At 47.6% G+C, this 22888-nt stretch overlaps 1 protein-coding gene across 3 annotated transcripts in view; it reads right to left on the reverse strand.

Moving 5' to 3' along the window:
* Positions 1–370: 370 nt before the first annotated feature.
* The window catches only part of Pxdn (peroxidasin), a 77562-nt gene continuing 55044 nt past the window's right edge, over positions 371–22888 (reverse strand). For 2 of the 3 annotated variants that reach the window (XM_052745737.1, XM_052745736.1), the window contains 10 exons: positions 22227–22383; positions 19527–19635; positions 18760–18917; positions 15319–16822; positions 12866–13000; positions 11946–12154; positions 6663–6783; positions 6266–6395; positions 3403–3516; positions 371–2516 (listed from right to left, as the gene is read on the reverse strand). In XM_052745737.1, coding sequence (XP_052601697.1) covers positions 2397–2516; positions 3403–3516; positions 6266–6395; positions 6663–6783; positions 11946–12154; positions 12866–13000; positions 15319–16822; positions 18760–18917; positions 19527–19635; positions 22227–22383 — 2757 coding nt within the window. In that variant the 3' untranslated portion in view covers positions 371–2396. The remainder of the gene's footprint in view (positions 2517–3402; positions 3517–6265; positions 6396–6662; positions 6784–11945; positions 12155–12865; positions 13001–15318; positions 16823–18759; positions 18918–19526; positions 19636–22226; positions 22384–22888) is intronic. The other variant, XR_008220042.1, reaches the window with a different exon arrangement.

Genomic DNA, 22888 nt, shown 5'->3' on the forward strand with positions numbered 1-22888 from the left:
GGTGGTGCCATGAGACCGGCATGATCTTTATTCCTGTTCTGGGAAGAACAGAAGCTACCCACCCACCCTACCCCCCTCCCAGGGCCAAAAGCACTGTGCATTTCCTGAAAAAGGAACATACTGGACCACATGGAAATGCTGGAGGCTTGTCCCAGGGGCAGAACCCATATAACATCAGCCTGGCTAAGGTGTCCCCCCCTATCTCAGAAGAAAAAGTCTCTTAACTACACACCTCCCGTTACCTTTTCCTTTTGTGGCTCACAGTGTAGCTCTGGGTTTTTGTGTAGGACTGTGTCCCTTCCTCATACTTCCACATCATTTAGCAAGCAAGTTATCCTTCGCATCAAAGCAAAAAGAACAGATTCTCCACTTGACAACGTGGCCCTTTTATTTGAACTGAAAGGGTGTCATTACAAAGTGCAAACACCTCTTTGGTAATGTACTGAATACAAGGAACATAAAATGGCATTTGACTGTTGGCAACAGTCAGAAAAGTAAATAAATATGTACATTGCTTTGTATCACAGAAGCCCAGTGCAGTGGCTAATCAGAAAGGGTGTCTGGGCACTGCCCACTGCCTGGCCAGTGATGCTATAACATCAAAATGGAGATCTGCAGACATCTTGGTTTGAATTACAGAAATTAAATCACAGCCAGCTTCCTTCACAGGATCAGAGAACAAAAACCCTGGACGCCGGTCTCGGTACCATGTGCACTTGTATGCCTTGGCACAAGACACACCCCCAGGGCGCATGTGAAATACCAGCTACCCAGGACAGGGCTCTCTTGCCATTTCTATGCCTGAGCAACTACACGGCCATCAGATTTCAGATGGCACAGTTATGTCTCCTACTTCACAGAAGTCTATTCTGAGATCTCATCACGAAGTTCAGTTTAATATTTCACAAATTTCCATCCCTGCTGGACCACTGGGCTTCTGAATATCACTAGCAACAGGAGAGTAAGGCAGGTGACCACTTTTATATACACAATGTGGTGAATCCACGGTGAACATGCCCATGCTGGGATGCTGTCTTTGCTCAGCAGCCTTACACATGTGGCTTTGTGTCTATCTCTGGGAAGGTAATCATATCAGCATAAGGGTCACACATAGACTGTACCAAAATGGCCTTACTGCTCAACACAAGCCAGAGGCTGCAAGGAGCTGAACATCACCTTACCCAGCAATGGGCTCCCTATAATGGCACCCATTTTGCCTTCTCAAACTGGCACTGACTTGTCTGTGTCCTTGAGGTCTTCCTCTCTAGCCCTTGGTCAGATGACCCTCTTGATGTACGCACATGGCTAGCATACAGTGCCGGGCACATCAGTGTATATAGGGTGAGACCTGCTTGTTCAGGGGAGAGTCCTCAGAACCTTGTGAGAATAGAATGGAACATTTTGGTCAATTAAAAACAAGAGACTATGAGGTATAATAGTTGCTTTTCACTGAATTAAAAAAAAATCTTTTGCATAGTGGAAATAATTTTTCTAACATCTAAAATGGGCAATTTTTTTTTTATAAAACATCATGCAATAAAAAATGAGGTATCGGGATTTTTCTTTTCCTTTAAAGCATTCACACAATGTGATTTCAGACATTCAGGCTCTGCCTGCCTGCCACCTATTGAAGGGGCCTGGAAAGCGAATCACCCTCTCTACACTATGGTCAGGAACCAAGACAGGTGGTGGCTGTAGACCCACCCTGCCAATGCAAGGGGCCGTTCAGGTCACTGGATGTGGCATGGGACCAAAGGATTTCACATTCAGTTTACAGCAAGGCAGTATTTACACACATTCTAAGTGGAAACAAGATCATTTCTAAATGTGGCATAATAATTTGATAGTCATGTGTAGAAGGGCTGACATGGTCCCAAGATGCAGGACTGTATTGGGATTGTGGTCAAATATTGAAGAGCCCTGAAGGTGAAGTCAGCAGACACGAAGGAATGGTAGGAGGAAGCCCTGGTGTTTCTGTGGGGATTGTTGGCCTGGGAAGTTATTTTAAAAGATCCTGTTCCATTTGCCAAATGCTTCTGCTTAAATGAAGCCTGTCAAAGGCCTTCTGCCTCAATTAAACAGATGTGGCATCATCGAGCAGAAGCAATGTAGGAACCCACATGTCTTAACTGTGCGAGTTAATAGTAGCACCAGTTTTTCATTTAAAAATAATTAAATAAGAACCTGAGAAGTCTAACATGAAGTGAGGACCAGAGTCACTCCTGCCTGCTCGATTTCCTTCTACAAACACAACCCGGGCTGCTTCAGTGATGACACAGTGGAGGCCCTGAAATGTCTGCAATTCCAACTTGTCCTGTGGTCTGAAGCTCCCCATGTTGCCACCTAAGCTCACAAGGATTCTGTGGACCAGCTTCCAGGCACTCAGCTCAGGAACGCTAAGGCTTTTCCTCTGCAGTGCTCCTGAAGCAGACCGGACAGCAAGCACCTTCCAGTTTCACGGGCTCTGGGCAGGCTGCAGGCTGGCAAGTTTCCACAAAGCAGGTGACCTGACCATTCTGAAGGAGGGAGAAAGAGTCTTGTCACATTCTTGAATCCTCTACGGGGCATGATCCACACGACCCCTGCCCCAGGAGTCTCTGTGCTTGGCTCTCTCCTCTCCCGGGGTTGTGACTGAAGACACTTGGAGCCTTTAAGCTATAAATACATCCCCTGGGGGATCACAGTGCACACCTTGTACTTTTCCCATTGCCCTCTAACCCTACACTGTGGGGCCCAGGATCAAAAGATTGAGCTGTCCCACCCCAGGTCTCCCACTGCATTCTGCCAGGAAGGAGAATGAGACCCGAGAGAAATGGTCTTCTCTGCAAAGAATGCTGACTCCTCTAGCTTAATCTTCACTAGCCAGGCAACCCATGGATGCTTGGAATACCCTGCACTGTTCCGGCAAAGGGATGAACCCTGTCCCCTGCTAGACAAGAGATGATCTGGATTGGTCCTCATCTCTGCTGCCCTGCCTTCTGGCTCTGTCCCAAGTATACTGCTGCCAGGGCTTCAGGGGAACCTCTGTTCACAACTAAGGTATATCCCTGGCCTATCTGTCACCTCTTCCCCAAAATGGATCATGTGCCCTTAGTATTCTCTGTAACTAATATCCCAGGCCAGACCTGGACAGAGACAGTGAGGATAAGGGGGTGAATGGAACAGCCAGCTCTGGGAGGAAGGGTCATGAGCTGTGGAGCTTTCAGGTTCCCAGGTGTGTGTATGTTCCTTGTACACCATTAGAAGCTAGGGTGGTTCACACAAATGCCCCCATGTGCTCTCTCCAGCTTATGAGGGGAAACCAGGGTTGAGGATCAGGGCCAGCAGGACCTCACTCTGACACCTGGGCCACCCACTTTCCAAACGTGATGGGCACGAACACAGAACCGACCCCATACTCACTTTGCACTCACAAACTGTGCATGTGTCTTTTTTCCACTTTGTGTTGTTGCCGTGGGATTCACCACTGTCATCCACACACTCTGTGGTGCTGAGCCGAGACTCCAGGCTGGTTATCTACAACAAGGCATAGAGCAGTGCAAGTTGGTGGAATAAACCTCAACAACTATGCTCAGCTGAGGAGAGGCTTTCTGCATTACAACAAGTGATAGGAACCACAGCATTTTAAATCAGTCTACTTCCCATGTGGATTTCAACCTCAGCCCCTGAATTTCCCTGTCCTACCTACTGAGCACAAGACTGTGGGATGTCTTTCTATATGCTATGAATATGTGTTGCTCTAATTGGTTGATAAATAAAGCTGCATTGGCCTATGGCAAGGCAACTTAGAGGCAGAGGTGGGAAACCCAGGCAGAGATATGGAGAGAAGAAAGGAGAGGAGGGGGAGATGCCTAGCCACCACCAAAGGAGCAGCAAGATGCCAGCAGATCAGTAAAGCCATGGCCGCATGGTAAAACACAGATTAATACAAATGGGTTAACTTAAGATGAAGTAGCTAGCAAGAAGCCTGCCATAGGCCATACAGTTAGTAATTAATATAAGCCTAAAATAAAATGAGTGATCATTTTATTTATTTATTTATCTACCTATTTATTTATTTATTCATTCATTCATTCATTCATTTATTTTGTTTTTCAAGATAGGGTTTCTCTATGTAGTTTTGGTGCCTGTCCTGGATCTCGCTCTGTAGACCAGGCCAGCCTCGAACTCACAGAGATCCGCCTGGCTCTGCCTCCCGAGTGCTGGGATTAAAGGATGTGCCACCCAGCGAGTGATTGTTTTATAAATGGCTGCAGGACCGTGGGACCGAGAAACATGGGACTGTGGAGCCGGGTGGGACTGGAGAAACTTCCAACTACAGCACAATGTGGTCCCCAGTCCACACTGGAGCAGAGCACAGAATCTTGTGCAACTCTGTGAGCCCCCTTGGCACTAAGATCACTCTGTTGTCTTTGTATTAGGATGACTATATCTTAACAGCCTAAATCCCAACTGGAATTTAGTTAGCCAAAGAGCTATTCACTATAAGATACGTTTTAGCATTTCCTAACAAAACAAAACAAACTTTTCTGTAGTCATAACTCACTAGCATAATTTACGATTTAGTTAACCCTCAACATTCCTACTTGAGGCCATGAAGAAAACTAAAGGAAGGACCAGTATCCTTAGGAAGTGGAGAGTAACCTGGGCATCAGTGGCTGACTCTGAGTTAACTCAAAACCCAGAAAAGCTAAGGACAAAGGTGGCTATGATCTGGATGGCCATCAGCATTGACAGATTGTCATGCAGGGATTACAGGGAAGGGCCGAAATCGCCTGAGCTGCCTGTACAAAGGCCATTCTGTATTGTCAGGTCTGCTGGCATCTCCAGCCAAGAAGTCCTGCCCCATGACTGCAGGCAGAACGTAAATGGTGGTATCATGGACACTAAGTCCATGTGGCCTACCTAGACCAAGAATGGATCTGAAGGACACCTGTTCCCATCAGTATCCCGAGGTCTCCTTGGGTTGGTCTCAGCTTCTCCACCCGAGCCAGGAGTCCCCAGCACCACCCACTCAGGTGCTTTGGGACAAAACAAGCTGGGTGATGGAATGCACAGAGGTGGATCCCTGTGCCTGCAGGGCAAGGCTCAAGCAGGAGTAGATGCCATAGGAATGGCTTCTGTATCCAGAAAGAAATTTGGGTTACATGAGTCTCCTCTAAGCTATCACCTGAGTAGCCTTGGGATAGAGACAGAGCCAGACTCAAGAATCCCACAAACCAGTCACCAATGTCAGACTACCTCCTGGGACACACTCCACACCACCCAGGACACTTCTCTGTCCCATAATTCAGGTACACACACTTATGTTCTTTACTATCAAGCGAACAGACCTCCCGTGTCTAGCCTGAGGTCCCAGCCTCCACTCTTTGAAACAAGGCCTTTAGTAATTGAACACAGAGCCTGGGAGAAGCAGAGCAAAGTTCCTTATGCAGAAGGAGAGGAATTTACCCATAGGTCCTCAGCCAGGGCCGTGGTGTGTAGCCCTGGTACCCTGCCATGCAGCCTTGGTGAGTCTACCATCCTGACTAGGCTCCTGAAGGAGTCGCTTACCAGCAGGAATTCAAGTTTGTCTTCCCCCACACCTCTTCCTCTGGCTGTGCCTGAGTTTTCTGGGACTTTGGTGTCTGTCTATTCCAGTTATAGCCTCTCGGTCATATTCCGTGGCAGGGTGTCCCAAATTTAGAGACATCAGCTGTCCACTGGGCCCAGTGCCCCCGTTGTGGCAGTTTGAATGAGCTGTCCCCTAATAGTCTTGGGCAATTGTTTCCCAATTGTGTGAGGAGGCTGAGACGGTGTGGCCTTGTTGGAAGAAGTACATTACTGGGGGCAGAGTTTGAGGTTTCAAAGCCCCCAACCATCTCTAGTTTCTTCTCTCTGTTTCGTGCTTTTGGTGGAAGGTGTGAGTCCTTAGCTTCCTCCTGCTACTGCCTATGCCTTCACCCACAGCCATGGACGCTAACTTCCTGAAACTGTAAGCACAGAGAAACTCTTCTGGAAGTTGTCTTGCTTGTGGTGTTTAATCACAGCAATAAAAAGTAAAAAGTACCTAGCACACTGGTCCACAGAGAAGCAGGAAGACAAGAGTCCTGTGCAGCCTAGCTAGCAGCAAGCTAGAGATAAGCAAGCTGCACAAATGGCCAGTCCTCGGCAGGTGAGGGCAAAGTCAACACCTTCACCATCACCCAGAAATGCAAGGCCTCTTGGGGGGTGCTGGTGAGAGGTCCAAGGAGGTGAAGACGGCATTGGCTCGGGCCAGCCTTACCTGTTTCCTGAGGTCTGTGATGACATTTTGCATTTCCAGAATAAACGTCTTTAAATCATTAGTCTCCGGTCCTTCCGAGGGCTTACGGGTGGCTGATGTGACATTGCTAAGATGTTTGCCATATTTCACACTAAGGGGCCAAGGAGGAGATTCAGAGTGTCACTGTGCAGGTCTAAGCCAGTATTCCTAAGTGTATCCATCTCTTTTGTAGAGAGCCCAGCCTAGCACACTGAAGCCCAGCACTGTCAAACAGGACACAGGCCTTGTCTACTCTACTCTGGACACCTCTGCTTTAGCCAGCCCAGGCTACGACCGTGCTCAATACAACAGCAAGACCTTAGCCTGTGGCAAAGACCCACAGTCGCTAGGACACCTCGCAGACAGCACCAAAACTCACCTTAGTGAGTTTTGCCGCCTGGCTCTCTTGGTGGGCTTGTCCTCCTCATAGCTGAATTCCAGAGACCGTCTGCCACGGAAATGGTAGGAGAAGGCATTGAACTGTCCCCTGGTCCTGCAGTCTGGTGAGAAAGCAAAAAGGGGCAATCAGTGACAGAAGACGCTAATGTAGGATAAATTCACATCTTGTCAAGTAGAAGCTATTTTTGTCACACATCATCTCCCCTCCCCCTTCAGTTAGGACATCTGTGATGCCAGGCAGTGCCTAAAAGGACTCATGGAGCGAACAGTGGGTCGGTCTGTTAGTCCAGTACTTAACCCTGCTAACAGCTGCAGCAAGTCTCCCTGAGGACAAACCACCTTGGACCAGAGCACCCCGGGTGACCACTGTGCCCTCCTGCAGGCAACACATGGAGAATTGGAGCACTTCACCATCATAAACTAAGTCCTCCTGCCCTTCTCCAATGGTACCCTGTCCCCGAGACCTCACGATCAGCCCAAATCAACCTGCAACAAGTCCAGGCAATTTCTTTGCCCTGGTTGAGGCTCTATCCCAAGCTCTAGATATGGGGAGGAACCCTATTCTCTCTCACCTAAGCCCCATCTACATTATTCATTAAAGACACCCATTTTTACACAAATCTTATGTCTCCTTTCTCCCCTAAAAATAGCCTGGCCCAGAAGAAAGCAAAGGCCAAAGGCAATCTTCCAAATTCTCGAGTCCTGTGACCCTACTAAAGTAAACATCCTACAAGACAAAGGCAAAGGAGAAATAAACTGAGGTCATGTGCCTGCCTGCTTCTGGATGAGAGTATCTAAGATTCTGATGTCTATGGCTAGAAAAGGAAGGAAGTGTTCCAGCTAAATCAAGCCCTCACTTCTGAACTTGTTATCACAGGTCATTATCTGATCCCAGTTAAGCTGGGTTAAATTTGCCCTATCCAACAATCAGAGCAGATAATGCAGCTTGTTAGATGGCTCCAAGGACCTAAACCAGATCCATAGCAGCTTGGACTTCCAATGCCATATCTACTTCCTGTACTCCCCAGTCTTCACCGAAGTCTCTTCCTCCAAGTCTTCCTGAAAACTGAAGCCAGGCCAGATAAGCCTGAATATTCTGGAAGAGGGTGATTCTCCCTCATAAAGCCTTGCCCTAGATTATTTGAAAACAACAATAAGGCAAGGTGGGCCTCATATGAATGGACTGTGCCCAGGGACCCTGACCTAAGCACTACACATAGATGGGTTCTGAGAATCCAGGGCCACGTATTTGCCACGGATATTCCAGCTCTCCCTCAGGCACAGAGCAGAGCTGGGCTACACTCCTCTGCCTGACTTTTCTCAGCTGCATGCACCCTGCCTCTAGTGCAACCCCACACACAATGCTGCTGCTGCTGCTGCTGCTATGGAAGCAGCCATGTTCACAATGCAAATGTACCAAACCATGGTAACACATGCAAAGCTTTGTGTATACAGGAGACCTGTGCTCCAAACCTGAACCTCACCTGGAACACCTGCCCTGCCTAAGAATGGTTCTCCACCCAGGGCCTTGCACAACGGGAAGAGCTTGGTGTAGAGGAGGAGAATATTCAGATTCTAACTGAACCCACGTTTGTAACCCTCCTCACACTCAAAGTGTCGAGTCAAACATTTTAAATAAGTAACTTGAATCACCGTCACTGGTCACAGGACCCTGTGCTTCCTGCTACGGTGTGCCAAGAGGAACACAGTTCTTTGTGCCTCGATCTTTGCCCCACTGTTGTGTTTAACCTTTAGGGAAAGGTCAGACAAACCTACATGGAGGGAAACCTACCAAAAGGACCCAGATGGAAACAGACTAAGAACTCATCTTGGATACAGGAGCCTGGGAACATTCAGGTAAAATTAAGTGAGGTGGAACCTGTCATGAAATAACATCATTGGGAAAATAATAGAATTCAAACAGGATCCAAAACTTAGGTAACTATTTTATTTATGCTAAATTTTTCAATTCCGATTATATTTAAATAGATTATTTAGGAGCACGGTAGCAGGAAATCTGCAACTCCCTAGGCTTGTTTAGAAAAACTTCTGTGTTTTATTTATTTATAGACAATACATACTTGTACACACATAAAAGTATAAGTAAATATGTAGAAAATGTTAACACAGTTGGTGAATCTGGGTGAAATATTTAAATTCTTTTTAGTATTTCAATCATTACTATAATATTTCAAATTGCATATGTGGGAGTGTGCACATGTGTGTAAGTATGTATGAAATCCCTCAGGATGCATAAGTCCCTAGAAAGAGGCTGCAGTTCCCACATCCAGTAAAAAGAAATGGACACTACCCCACCCCAGAAGCAGCTGCTGCAGGTTCTGAGGTGCATGCGTGTTGCTCTAGGGGCTGTGACCCAGGTGCAGCTCCAGGAAGTCATGATACTGTCATGAGCTTTCTTCAAAGGTGAGTTGAAAGAACAGGGTCTGGGGGGACGGTTCAGTAAATAAAGCCCTCGCTGAGCAAACAGAAGAAGTGGAGTTTGAATACCTAGAGCAGGCTGGCTAGCTAGACAAGCCGAATGGTCAACCCAAGATGCTAGATGTCCATCTCTGGCCTCAACATGCCAGCTGCACCACATGCATGTGCATCTGCACACATGCAAACACACACAAGCTATGCAAGCACACACTACACACACATCCAAAAAAAACCCAGCAACCAACATTTTCTTCCTGCAGGATTTAGAAATGAGTTTGAGCTGAAACAGAAACCAGTAAATTTAGAATCTTAAAGCTCTTCTGGGGTTGGACTGAGCCTGCTATTTTAAGAGACACAGTATCTGGAAGAAGCTGTGTCGGCAAGAACTTTGGACACCGAGCATCTGCAGTAGCTGGAACAATGGAAAAGATTGGGGGCACATGCCAAGACAAGGCCTGCCTCAGAGACGACCTCTTCCAGGACTGTGGATATTTTTAAGTAAACAGTGAAGGCTGGCTCTGTTCTGTAGCAGAAGGGGATCTGGTCGTGTTATCAGAAAATAGAGGCTCTGTATCTGGAAATCAGAATGGGCCTTGCACACTATTTTCAAGACAACAGGTTCCTACAAACAGAATGAAATCCTCTGCCATCCTTGCAGCAAAGTATTTAAACTGAAAAAAAAAAAACCTGTGAGAGTTTAAAACAAAAAAAGAAGCAAAAGCAGAACAAGTTCCCACAATATGAGCACAAGAACAGCAGTCATTTAGTACTGGGTACACAGTAAGCACAATGTCCTTTATGTGAATTCTCTCTCTCTCTCTCTCTCTCTCTCTCTCTCTCTCTCTCTCTCTCTCTCTCTCTCTCTCTCACACACACACACACACACACACACAGAGAGAGAGAGAGAGAGAGAGAACACAATACATGCATATATACAAACATATGGGGGATAGGCAGACAAACAAATCAGATTGGGCAAACCACATGATCATACACATTCACATACAGATACACCCCACCCCCACCACACATCCTCTTAGGATGTTAAATGCAGCTTCAAAAGTCAACCTCATTTTAATAAATACCCTGGGTGACTACTTTAGGAGAAAAATAAGAGATAACCATAGTTCTGAACTCTGTGTACCTCTTTTCTTCTGTGTGCCCACCTTCTTCAGGGCCTCCAAGGGGTAGGGCAGGGCTGAGGACCAAGTGTGCTGCTCCATGTGTGGCTGGAGCATCCATCCTGAGTCCTCTGATTCTCACCACAAACATATGTCACTCGGCTTAGGTTGTAAATGCCCCCAGCTTGATTATGTATGGGGTTCTGATCATAGTTTGGATAAAGCCAAAATTGCACTCAAATTAGAAACTGGAAACTGAGGTTAACCGAGAGAGGAACTCGAGAATGCAAAGTGGGAAGGAGACTGCAGAACAGCCACCACAGGAAGCCCGTGGCTGCTAGAGCTGTGACGGTAACCCTGTGTATGAGGTGGACAGACACCACAGGGAGTAGGCCTCCCCAGGCAGACTGGGATGCACTGCACTGTAACACGAATTGCTAAACGGTCTTATTAATAAGAAACCCGGAGCCAGGTACTGGGGTGAAAACTGAAAGATCAGAGAACCAGAACAAGCCACAGCCAACCTCATCTCGCCAACTTCTCAGCCGATCCTGTTTCCATGAATCCTCAGACTGAAAGCCTCTGAGTCCTCACCCCTGAGAGTCTCAGTTGAACTGCTGCTAAAAAGTCTCTAGTTCCTGGTCCTTTTATATTCCTTTCTGCTTCCTTCTATCACTTCCTGGGATTAAAGGCGTGTGTCCTTCCGAAGCAAAGACATGAGATCTCCAGTTCTGTGATTAAAGGTGTGTGCCACTCACTGCCTGGCTCTGTTTCCACTGTGGCCTTGAACTCACAGATCTCTGCCTCCCGAGTGATAGGATTAAGGGTATGTGCCACCAGTGTCTGGCCTCTATGTCTAATCTAGCAGCTGGTTCTGTCCTCTGATCTCCAGATAAGCGTTATTGGGGTGCACAAATAAAGTATCACCACACTGTACGGACCTCATTATGAGGCTTTCCACCCCTAACATCAAGACCTCTCATACCTGTAGGCTACTCTCTACCTCCTCAAGAAGAGAGTCCAGAGCTCCTTTCTCTGGCTATAAGTTACAACAGGGTATCAGCATAACATGGGTTGCTTGTTATGCTTCCTGAGGAGCTATTTCTCATTCTTTGTGGCTGTGATTCACGGGACTAACACACAAGCACCTGGATGTAGCTGTACAAAAGGTTCAATGTTAGATATGCAATAGGGACACACTCAAGTTTTGTTTCTTTTACACAGTATTTTGGTTATCAGAATGCAGTGCAGCCTAAGATAATAAAGTTAGTGACATCTTCACACAGGCATCTGTGGTGATAATGCCATCAATAAACATGATGCACTGGCAGGAGGATGGACTGTGACATTAAATGCATGGTATTTATGCTCACACATGGCTCAGTGGCTGGTGTGTGCACCTACCGTGCTGAACTTTTATCAGCATTTCAGTGTACACCTATTTAAGGTGGTAAAGTGGCACACTAACCGTGGGTACCTCTGTGTCTCCTAAGTTCATCACGAGGCAGTGTGGAGGTGTAGAGTTACCAACCTATATAGCCTAGGCTGAAGGATATAAGGTGCCTTCATGATAGGACTTCTTGACATTTATCTCTCAGACCACGTAACCACTCACCAAGCAAAGCAACCACAAATAATGACCATACCAAGGGCCAGAGCAGCAAAGCATGGGGAGACATGCAAGAGGGGCTGGCACCACGTACCTTCACAACAGTCCTGCCACACTCGCAGGTCCACTCTGGGGATGTCCTCGCAGCTGCCATAACCATGTGGGAATTCTGCCACCCTGAACACATCCTGCTGCACACGGGTGATATTGTCTGAGTTGTCACATAGGATCCTAGCCAAGGATGTCTGCTTGAGCTGAGTCAGCTGGGCGGGGGAGAACACGCCTGGGTTCTCATACCACAACCTGTACTCCAGAGATGACAACAGGGTCAGCTGGGTCCGCAGCAGGCAGGGAGACAGCTGGCCACAAGGATCCAAGGTAAGCATGTTCTTCCAACATGGAAATCACTGATTCCATTAACAGAAATTAAAAAAAAAACAAAAAACGACCCAGACATTGCTCGAATTCTCACCCAATAAATGTGAGAAAAGCAAAAAGCCCCAGCATATAAGAAACGGTACATTTGCCCATCTGGATAGAAAGAAAGAAGATGGGCTACTTTTCAAAAGAGATGGGTGGCTAAACTTCTGACTGAACTCTCAGCCATAGGTCTGGCCAACTTTCCCATTCATTAAACTAACATTGTTAGAATGAAAAGAAGTCTTGCCACAAGCCACAAGCAAGCCCCAGTTAGGTGGTATGGTGCACAGCTGCGGCAGAAGACTTGCCATGAGTGAGGCCAGCCTGAGATATACACTGAGAGTCTATCTCAAAAATCCAAACAAAACAAACATCAATGTTCTAGTCCTTCTGAGTGCCGCCATGAATAGTCAAAAGGCTTCAGAGACCAACAGCTCCTGGGACTCAGTGTGTTAGCTGGAAAGGATAAGGTATCAGGCAGCTACAGGAGGTATGGAGCCGTCGGAAGGGCAGCAAGTGGGGAGGGGTCCTCACTGTCATCTGTCCTGAGTCCAGAACAACCATCTAAGTACAGCAAGGTTCTCCAGCACCCACCTGTCTCCATCCCGCAGACGTCGGAACTGTGTGCTGAGCAGGCACATGAGTGTGGGCCCCAAGCGGCTGCCAGGAACCAAGTCTTCTACCATGAGGGCCGGGAACAGATCAATGTTGAGAGTCGAACCATACAGCCTGGAACAGACAAGGAGGAAGTCAGGTCTGCCCAGCATAGGTGCCTGGGATACGAAACACAGCGAGTATTTCATATCCACACATTCTCCAGATTTTTACTGAACAAAGAGAGCTCACCAGTATTTCTTTAAAGCATATTTAATGATATTTTTAAAAAATTTCCTTTTGTTATATACACAAACACACAGACACAGATACACACACACACACACACACACACACACACACACACACACACAACTTACAAATGATTTGAAAAGCCAAAAGTAGATAATAAAATTAAAACGTTCTTTCCTGTGCTTCAGGGAGAACCATCTAACTCCACGAGGCACACCCACCTATCTTCTTCCCTAAGTATATGAACAATGAGTAGCTGTATTTGAAAATAACAGGAATTGGCCTTATCATATATTGAAATGTACTTGTCAATGGAAACACTGGTTAATTAGATAGGGTAGATATCTAACAAGAAGCTTACATATTTGAAAATGTTTAACAAAGCATTTTCACCAAGTCTTCCAAGTTCCAGGAATATATGTTCATACAGAAAGAAACAACAATGCCTATAGACCTTTCTTTTCTATGTTCAATTTCCCAAGAGATTACAAGGCAGCAGGTGGTCTTGGTTCCGACTGCTGCTAGAGACTCTGCTAGAGCATGAAATAGCATCTTCCACCCCCTGGCTCCATTCCCCAGCAGGCTTGGAACGACAGCGGAATACCCTACCATCTAGCTGTGACATGCTATTGAAAAGATATTCATTCATCTTGTGAGTGGAATAAATGTGCTCTCACTTAAGCTGGCATCCAGCCTTTGCAAGCACAAACTGTGCTCATTGTCTGATGTCCAGGGACAAGCATGCTGGACTAAAGCCTCCAAGGCCTTACGAGAAGCCACCTGACATGGGAGCCTGGAGGGTTGCTGGTCTTGCTCCACAGGCACCAGATACCAGTGCCTCCTCCGGATACCTGCTCCTTGTCCTCCACCCTCCCACTCATAAAGGGATGGCAGGAGGCTGAAGGATATCCAATTCAGGCCTGCTGGAGATGGTCTCCATGACACTACAAAGCTCTCTCACTCAGGGGCCTGGGGACCCGGATTGTGTAGCCTACAGGACGCACACCAGGGAGAGAAGCCCAGATTCAGCCCAGCTCTTCATCCCCAGGCAGCCCTGAAATGTAAAACTTCAACAGGCTGCCAGTACAGTAGACGGCAGCTGCTGTCCCTAAGGCCTGCTGAAAATCCTGACAGCCCTGGATTTTGTTGCCATTCATCTCTCCTCCTGTTTATGTCTCATTTTTCCTCTTGGTAATGGGTTCACAGGAAAAAAAAAATCGATGAGTAATTCTGTGCGTGTTGTGGGGGTGGGGTAGGGGGTGAGCATTGTCTTTGCCAGGGGTCTCTCCCCTGCAGACAGGACAGGATCACCATCTCTAGCAGCAGTGGCAGGATTACCAGAAACTAAGGAGTTCTGAAATATTTTGGCAATCAAAAAAAAAAAGACTGGGAAAGTCATCTGTGGCCATCTGGATAGGAACACAGGGGGACGCTGAAGCACACGAAGTACAGTCAGTGAGCATAAATCCCAATTAAGCATAACGGTGACAAAAAAAAATACATGGTTCCCACGGACAACTCATATGCTTCCCTTGCCAGTAATCAAATACTATTATGTAAACGAATTGGATCACAGAAGGCAGAGCAGCGCTCATTTAGAAACCACAGTGGTATCTCACAAAAAGAGAGCCCTTCCATAGACCTTCAGGTCTGAACAGCTCCCAGGAGGCAGGTCTGAGAAGAAGCCTGGCCCTAGGTGAGGTGACCCAATCCTGGGCAGACCTGGGCCTATCCTCCGAGTGGTAGGATATTCGTCGCCCCTCGAAACTTGCCTGTTTGTTGTCCAGCTCTCCTCTTCCATGAACAACGGCCACCTGAGTAAGCATAGGGGGCTACAAACCGAGCCAACCCCAGGAGGCTGGCCAGTCTGATGCACATTTGCCATTGACTCTTACCTGTCCTAGCCAGTTAAATACAACTCCTATCTCAACACTCAACAGAAAACTTCTTGCAGCTTACAAAGTCCACCACCTGGGCACAGAGAGGCTGGCAGACATGCCTCTACCCAATACTAGGCTCACTGTAGCATCCCAGACAACGGGCTGTCAGCTGTCTAATCTCAGCCTCCACGGATTTCTCTCACTTGACCTTGAGCCACCACAGAAACTTGAACCCAGTGATGGTAACACCATGGTTTACAGCCAAGATCACCCGGCATCCACACATCTTTAATGAAAGTGCCCCAGCTGACCAGTACTCACCTCTGCAGCTTCTCCCGGATCACGGGGCTCTTGATCTCATTTTTCAGGTCCTCAAAGGTGTAAGCGGCCGACAGGTTGCAGTAGACCCTGTAGTCATGGTAGGGTGGGATGCCATGGTCCCGGCCTCGCTGGATATTTATGGCAGCCAGGTCAAGGGCCACTGTGTGCGCCATGGAGAACAGCCTCTCTGTGAGCTCCGTGTTCAACAACTGGGAGGGAATGCGCATTTTGCCTGCCACGCCAAACAGCCCTCGGAGAAGTGGGTCGATGCCTCCCTCGTTGACAATCCGGAACGGTGAGAAGAAGGCTTTGTGGAGGGGCACGTGGCCCTGGGGGATGGGCTCAAAGTTCTCATCCAGCCGGTAGAGCACAGGGTTGATCAGAGTGTGGCCAAACCTGAAGGCCGCCGTGGCAAAGGCATTGAAGATGCCAGCATTGACACTGGGGTCGTATCCCCGGTACTCGCCGAGCATCTTCATGCCCACCTCCCCCAGGATCTTGGGTAGCCAGTGCCGGTAGGTAATGTGCTGTATCTCTGCCCCCACGATCTTGCGAGTCTCGTGGTAGACAGTGTCCCCATCCCAGTGCGGGTTCAGCTTCAGCAGCTCTGCCGCAATGCGGTTGTGCTCCCGGAACCACAGCGTGTGCATGCTTGTCAGGCCCAGCTGCTCATTAGCACGGTGGTCCCCAGCCAGAAAGCATGGTATCGGGCTCTCATTCTCATCACGGGTGCACTCGGTGGGCGGCCCCGTGGCAAAGGGAAGCAGAGGCTTGCCAGACCTCTGCACGATGCCCTGACGCAGCAGGCCACGATGGCTAGCCAGGTCCCGGATGCTGCGGGCTTCATGGTCTGTGCTGCCATACACGTTGGACGCATCGATGTAGGAAGTGAGCTGGTTGATCTGCTCCCGAGGGTACACAGAGTTCATGAGCAGGGATGTCATGCCACTGCCGCACACAGGGCTGGATCGCACAAAGAACATGCAGCGGGCCCCGCTCCGTACGCGGGGGTCGTTGGGGGGAATCATGACGGAGAAACAGGGAGGGTCATTGCTGCACACATTGCTGCAGTGCTGGCCATCAGAGAATCGAGCCTGGCTCAGGGCAACCACTGTAGAGTCCAGGTCATGGTCAAGGAACTGGCCCCACTGCATCAACATGTGCGTAAACTGTTCATCAGGGGTGATCACCTCTGTCCCAATCAGTGTGGTGGACACCAGGCGGGGCATGGGGAGTACGTGCCCATTGTACTGACGCTGGGGATTGATGCCACGGGGCGTGTTGAATCCATTCTCATACACAGCCTTCAGCAGGCGCTCGAAGGCAGTCAACGAGGCGCCCCACATTGGGTGCTGCAGGTTGTTGCATGTGCCGTCATGCGTCCTATACTTCTGGTGGAAGCACATGTCTGAGCAGTTGTTCACACGGCGGTGTGCCGTGCAGCCCGACAGGTTAGCAATAAGGCTCAGGTACTGCGGGGACACCAGATCGTTGTAGTGGTAACCTGCAACACACAGCAGGGTGGTACTGACTTCCACCAGCAGTGCAGACCACTGCCCTCAGGGTCTCAGCTGGTGCCTGCAGATGCTCTGGCATCTGATGTAGAATGTACCGTCTGGCTCAGCTCACTGTTTGCTAATGGTTTCAATGCCCTACCATCAGGCCTATGGTACATACCACTGGTTCTCATAATGTGACTGGCTCTGTACGGAGCGTCACATTCAGCGGTCCAAAGCCGAGGACCTTCAGCCTCACCTCATATTGCTTCACGGAACAGGCAGAGAATGTACCTCTACACCAGCCACAGGAGGTCCCCTCCTTATGGAACAGCTTCCCTGTGCCCATCCCTACACATTGTACTGACTACTATACGCAAACGCCTTTTCTTCAGAGGCCATCCTATAGCCACCTGCATGTGTGACTCCTCCCATCCTTTCCAGTCTTCTGCCATCACCCTAGGACACTGTTCATGACACTGGCCTTGAATTTCACAGAATCCATCACAAAACATAACCTCCAACCTGTCCAGCCAGGGGTAGGCTCCTGCTGGGTTGGCGTCCTGATCAAGAACCTCGGACTGTCCACCTGCTACAGGAGAACTGCAGGTCTTGTTGGTCAGCAGCATGCCTCTACCAAGTGTCCATGACCTTCCTAAAGTCATCAAGCATAGCCACACAATGACCCCAGGATCCCATGCTCAGAGCTCAGTTTTATCAAATGCTGCCTGTAGACATTAGCACAGCCAAGGTGCTGTGGATTATGCTCATTGTTAATAACACACTGGTGGCTGATAACCAGGCAAAAAGCATAGGCGGGGCGACCAGACTGAGGATGCTGGGGGAAGGAAGGACAGAGTGAAAGAGAGAGAGAGATGCCAGCCAGCCACCCAGGAAGCAAGACATGCTAGAGGACAGGTAAAGCCACGAGCCATGTGGCAATACATAGATTAATAGAAATGGGCTAATTTAAATGTAAAAGCTAGTTAGTAATAAGCCTGAGCTATTGGCCAAACATTTATAATTAATATAAGTCTCTGTGTGGTAATTTGGAAGTGGCTCCCAGAATGGGAAAACTCTGCTTACACCAAGGCCTTCACCTTCCTCACTATTCCTCCCCTGCAGAATATACCAGAGTCTTCAGAAAAGCTATCTGTGCATGAACACACCTGTACACATGCAATCTGGGGCCATGCTCACATGCTGACACTCATGTGTGCACTCACACATGAACTCTCATAACTACACACACATATGCATGCACACTCACTCACAATGCTGCCTGCACACTCATATGACATGCCCCTATGCAAGATATGCTCATAGAGATACTTGCTCACACATGGGCACATTTACATTCACATATGTGCACATATTCAGGCATATAAGACCTATACACATACATGTACATTTTCTCTCCCTCCCTCTCTCTTTCTTACTCTCTCTTTCTGTCTCTCTCTGCTGGTCAAAGTCAGCACTGAATCTTTTCATTAAAGTATCTCTAGCCTATGTCTGGCTCTGGAGACTCAGTCTGCACATATTAAAGGTTTACAGAGGATGATCTTCAAAATATCCATACAAAGATCCAAGAAAGCAAGGGGGCATGAGGAATTCCAGGCTGAGAGAAGCAATTAGAAACACCAGCTACCTCAAGACTGTCCTATGAAGCTTCCCCTTCACACAAGGACTAGGTCTGTAGAAAGAAGGACACACAGGAAGCCCAGCAGAGACATAGATCAATCCGCCACAGCTCAGCTAATCAGGTCCTATACTGGGCAAAGTCCCCAGCTGACCCAAAGAGACACTAGGACCTATGCAAGTTCAGGAAAAAATGGGCTCAGATACTAATGCAGTCATGGCCAGAGCCTCTCACACAATGCACATGCAGCAGGGTGTGTTTGCTACCTCATGCTCAAGTAAGAAGGTGGAAGAACATGGTACTGACTTGTTCCGTTCAAGTCCACCATCAAGCCATGCTGAACATGCTCCTGGATCAGCTGCAGGGTCCGCTCGAATATCTCTCCTGCCCGGGCTTGTCCCACTGTGTAGGGGTCCCGTGGGTACCGGAACAGGGCTAGTAGGTCATTTGGAGAATGAGGACGGCTGGCAGGAGTGAGGGAGAGAGAGAATCAATGAGATAAATCACTGGGGACAAAATCCAGAAACTAAATCTGTACTGATATTTCTAAATTTCTATCGCTACGTTGGACAACGTGGTGCACTGTACCTTACTCATCCCAGGTGGAAGGCGACAGAGCAACAGACAGACAAACAAGAACCAAAGACACTGAAAACAAACCATTAATAAGTCAAGAGAGAGAGTCACGGGCATCGCATTTCAGGTAAGGTACATAGAGTCTGTAGCAGCTGCCAACATGGACGGAGCCACTGGCCACCTCAGTAACATTTTGTTTTTGCCAAATGGTTTCTAACAAGCCAAAAAGAATGAGGTGGGTCTTCTAAAAAATGTTTTGATTGTGAATCACAGTCCAGAGCCTGTGAAGAAGGTCCACCTCCTGCTAGCACGCTAACCCCAGAGAAGCCAGTCAGCTGACGCTCCTGGTGGCTGTCATATGGAAGTTCTTAGGACTTTTATAGTGAAGTGTGGGGAGTGAAACAGGTAAAAGACCCACGCACTAGGAAAACATGACTTCCACCCCACCCCACCCGCTTCCCCATCCAAGGCCAGCACCACAGCCCTGCCCACCATACCTGTCAAATAAGTGTGTCCGCGTAGAGTTGATGGCCCTGTCAACGGTTGCAATGGCTTCAACAATAGAGGTAGCGACATATGGATCCCCATTTCGACTCACATCAGGAACTAGGAAAACATGAACTCACGTTAGCAGAAAAAAAATAAACACTCCGTTCTTATTCATACAACCACGTCTAGACACGACATCATCTAGACATAAGTCATGCTTTCATCCAAAAGATATTTCTGTTTGCTGAATCCATGCTCAAGCTATTTCATCATCAATTCTGCTAGAAGCTGTTTTTAAACAGTGTGGAAATCATATGCTCTTTAATTGTGAAAAATTATATGATATCCTGTAAAAGTGGCAAAATGTCTGTGACACAAAGCACGCAAGTGCTTATACCCAGTATGATGTTTGTGGGGGGCTGAGGCTTCTCAGGTCTATCTGGTGGATAATGACATCAGGGGAGGTGCCTTCATTCTAGAAGTCTCTGTTCTTCTAAAAGGACAACCATCCCCAATGCTGGACTCCACTCTTTACTTCCCGCCCCACTGCCAGTCCCTTACCCTGCTTGCGTGGTCATCATCACAACATCTTTATTAGGGCCCACAGACAGACAGACAGACAGACTGACAGACAGACAGACAGACACACACACACACACACACACACACACACACACACACAGAGCAAAAAAAAAAATCAGCACCTAGATACCCAGATGGCCTGCACACACCACATACACATAACACACATACCACAGCATACAGAATAAACATGCCACACAACACACTGTAGAAGACACATCACATCATATTACACCATCATCGCACACAGAATAAGCCTACACCATAGTGCACACCACACAGATACACACACAATACACAGCAAATGCAACACACCACAATCTGTCTCCATCAAAGCTTCACACTTGATTCCTTTTTATTTTTTTTTTATGAAACAAGGTCTTAGTATCTATCTGTCTATGTATCTATCTATGTATCTATCTATCTACCTATATGTATACATCTATATCTATCTATGTATCTATATAGATAAGATATGCCAGACCCTGGCTGAAATAGAACTCACTGTATAAACCAAACCAGCCTTGAACTCACAAAGTGCTACCTGTCTCTTCTAAGTGCTGGCAATGAAGGCATGCACCACCATTCCAAGTGCTGGCAATAAGGGCATGTACCACCAACTCCAGTGTGAGTCTCAGTTCTTGTTCCTTTCTCACCTCCTAAGAACTGGTCAGTAGTCAGTCTTTGCCAAGCACAAATAACCCCACCCTAACCCATCTTTACCCTCAGCCACTGAAGCAGCTCTCACCACTTCCATCTTAATCCAATGGTTAGTTCTCCTTTATATCCTCACAGGCCTGGACACAGCTGAAGAGACCCTGCTGAAATGATCCTTCACTTGGTTGCTGTGGCAGACAATGTGTGACTAGGGTGAACTCCCCTGCTGGGATGGACTTCCTCCCCGGGGACAGACAAGGCATGGTTGGGATAGACTCTCCTGCTCAGGCAAAACTCCACTGCCTGGGACACAGTGGGAACTACCCGCTTCGACCAGCCTCTGGTGCATTTGTGCATATTGCCTTCCTGTTCACACTCATCATCTTTCTTCTTCCTCTTCTCCCCTACTCTGGCTCTTCTCTCCACATCGATTGACAGGTACAGAGTCTATTTGATATAATCCTTGCTCTCTGGCCCCATCTCCTCACTGGTCATTTGGAGAATATCTTTTTGTTGACTTCCTTTTTTAGCCAGTTTGATGGCTGGACACCCAAGGGCAGAATGGCCATTCTGGTTTGTAGACAGGTTCTCCTGGGTGTTAATATACTCAGCCCCGACTCCTCCCTTGAGTTCCAGACCTCCCACCTCTCTCATCAATCTCTTCCCTTTGCTGTGTCTGAGCAGGGTTCTTGGCTCTCCTCTTCCCCAAAGTTAAGAAAGACAGGCAGAGGGGAGAATAAAAGTGGGGGAGGATGCAGAGATGAAATCTTCACACTCTGGCTAATTACTACCCTGGGAAAGGACAGTCCCTGTGCATGAGGAACATCCCAGGCTGCACATAGCTATAACCAACTGGGAGGCATGGAAATGCCTGCAGGGATCACCATAAATTGCACTGTTGGGTATGAAAAGAGATGTCAAAGATTTAAAAAAAAATACAGGAAGAAGAAGTTACTCCAAGGTAAGCTCAGCCATTGACCTAGTTAGGGCCAAACTTTCTGACTTCTGAATCATATTACCATCATATTCTCATTTGATTTCTGGTGCCACAACAAATATCCTGGCAAAAAGCAACTTAGGGAAGAAAAGATACATTTGGCTTACAGTTCCAGGTTACAGTTCACTATTGAGGAAGTCAGGCAAGAACTTAAAAGTATCAGATCCAGTCAAAAGCATAGAATAATCAAATGTATCCTTCCTCTTCTCTTACGCTGTTCAAGACCATTTGCCCAGGGAATGGTGCCACCCACAGTGGGCTTGGTCTTTTTACATTAATTAACAATCAAGACAATCTCCTACAGATACATCACCAAGCCAACCCTATCTAGATAATTCCTGAATAACTTTTCCTGGGTGATTCTAGATTATGTCACACTGAAACGGATGCTCATAGGAAGAAGATACAGCCCTGATATTATATCTCCCAAACCCTCTGAGACAATGCATTGTGCTTGGCATACACATCTTACCATTCACACTGAGTACCATGCTGACAGAGGAATATCCAATCGTGTTCCGAGCCACACACTCATATCGACCTGCATCCGCAGTGCCAACATCATTGATGGTCAAGAATCCTTCAGGGCTGATGTGAAATTTTCCACTTTCTGTTACCTGAACACCATCCTGGAGCAGAATAATTAAAACGATATTGCAGTAAGATTGGGAAACAGAAGTTGCTGCCCTGGGAGAAAGGAAAGTCCACCCAGTGTTAAGACTCAAACGGAAAAAAAAAAAATCTCTGAGGCTATGTTTACATCTGTCCCAATCTTCCCAGGGAAGGAGAGTTATTACTATTCTCCCAAGTCCAACTCGATGAGACAAGCTCTTCCACACACCTGTCCTTTGCTGAGAACAGAACTATATGCAAAAGATGAGCCCCACTATATTGGGAGCACCTGTGGTAACTCCTGGAGGCCCTGAGCTATGGTCATGAAAGGGCTCAGAGAAACAGGCCTCTAGGAGAGAGGGCAATTCTGAGACAGAACTGATAAGCCGTGTGCAGACCACAGCTGTGCCACTGTGGAGAAGGTGGGTGGGCAGTGAAGGAGCTGGAGAGCCTTGAGAACTGGCACTCTGAGGGATCCCTAGTAAGGTCACTATTCCATCTCAGCAAGCTCCTTTGTGTACA

The sequence above is a fragment of the Peromyscus californicus genome, unplaced genomic scaffold (assembly GCF_007827085.1).
Source record: "Peromyscus californicus insignis strain IS unplaced genomic scaffold, ASM782708v3 Scaffold_1__1_contigs__length_55948999, whole genome shotgun sequence".
Lineage (NCBI taxonomy): Eukaryota > Metazoa > Chordata > Mammalia > Rodentia > Cricetidae > Peromyscus > Peromyscus californicus.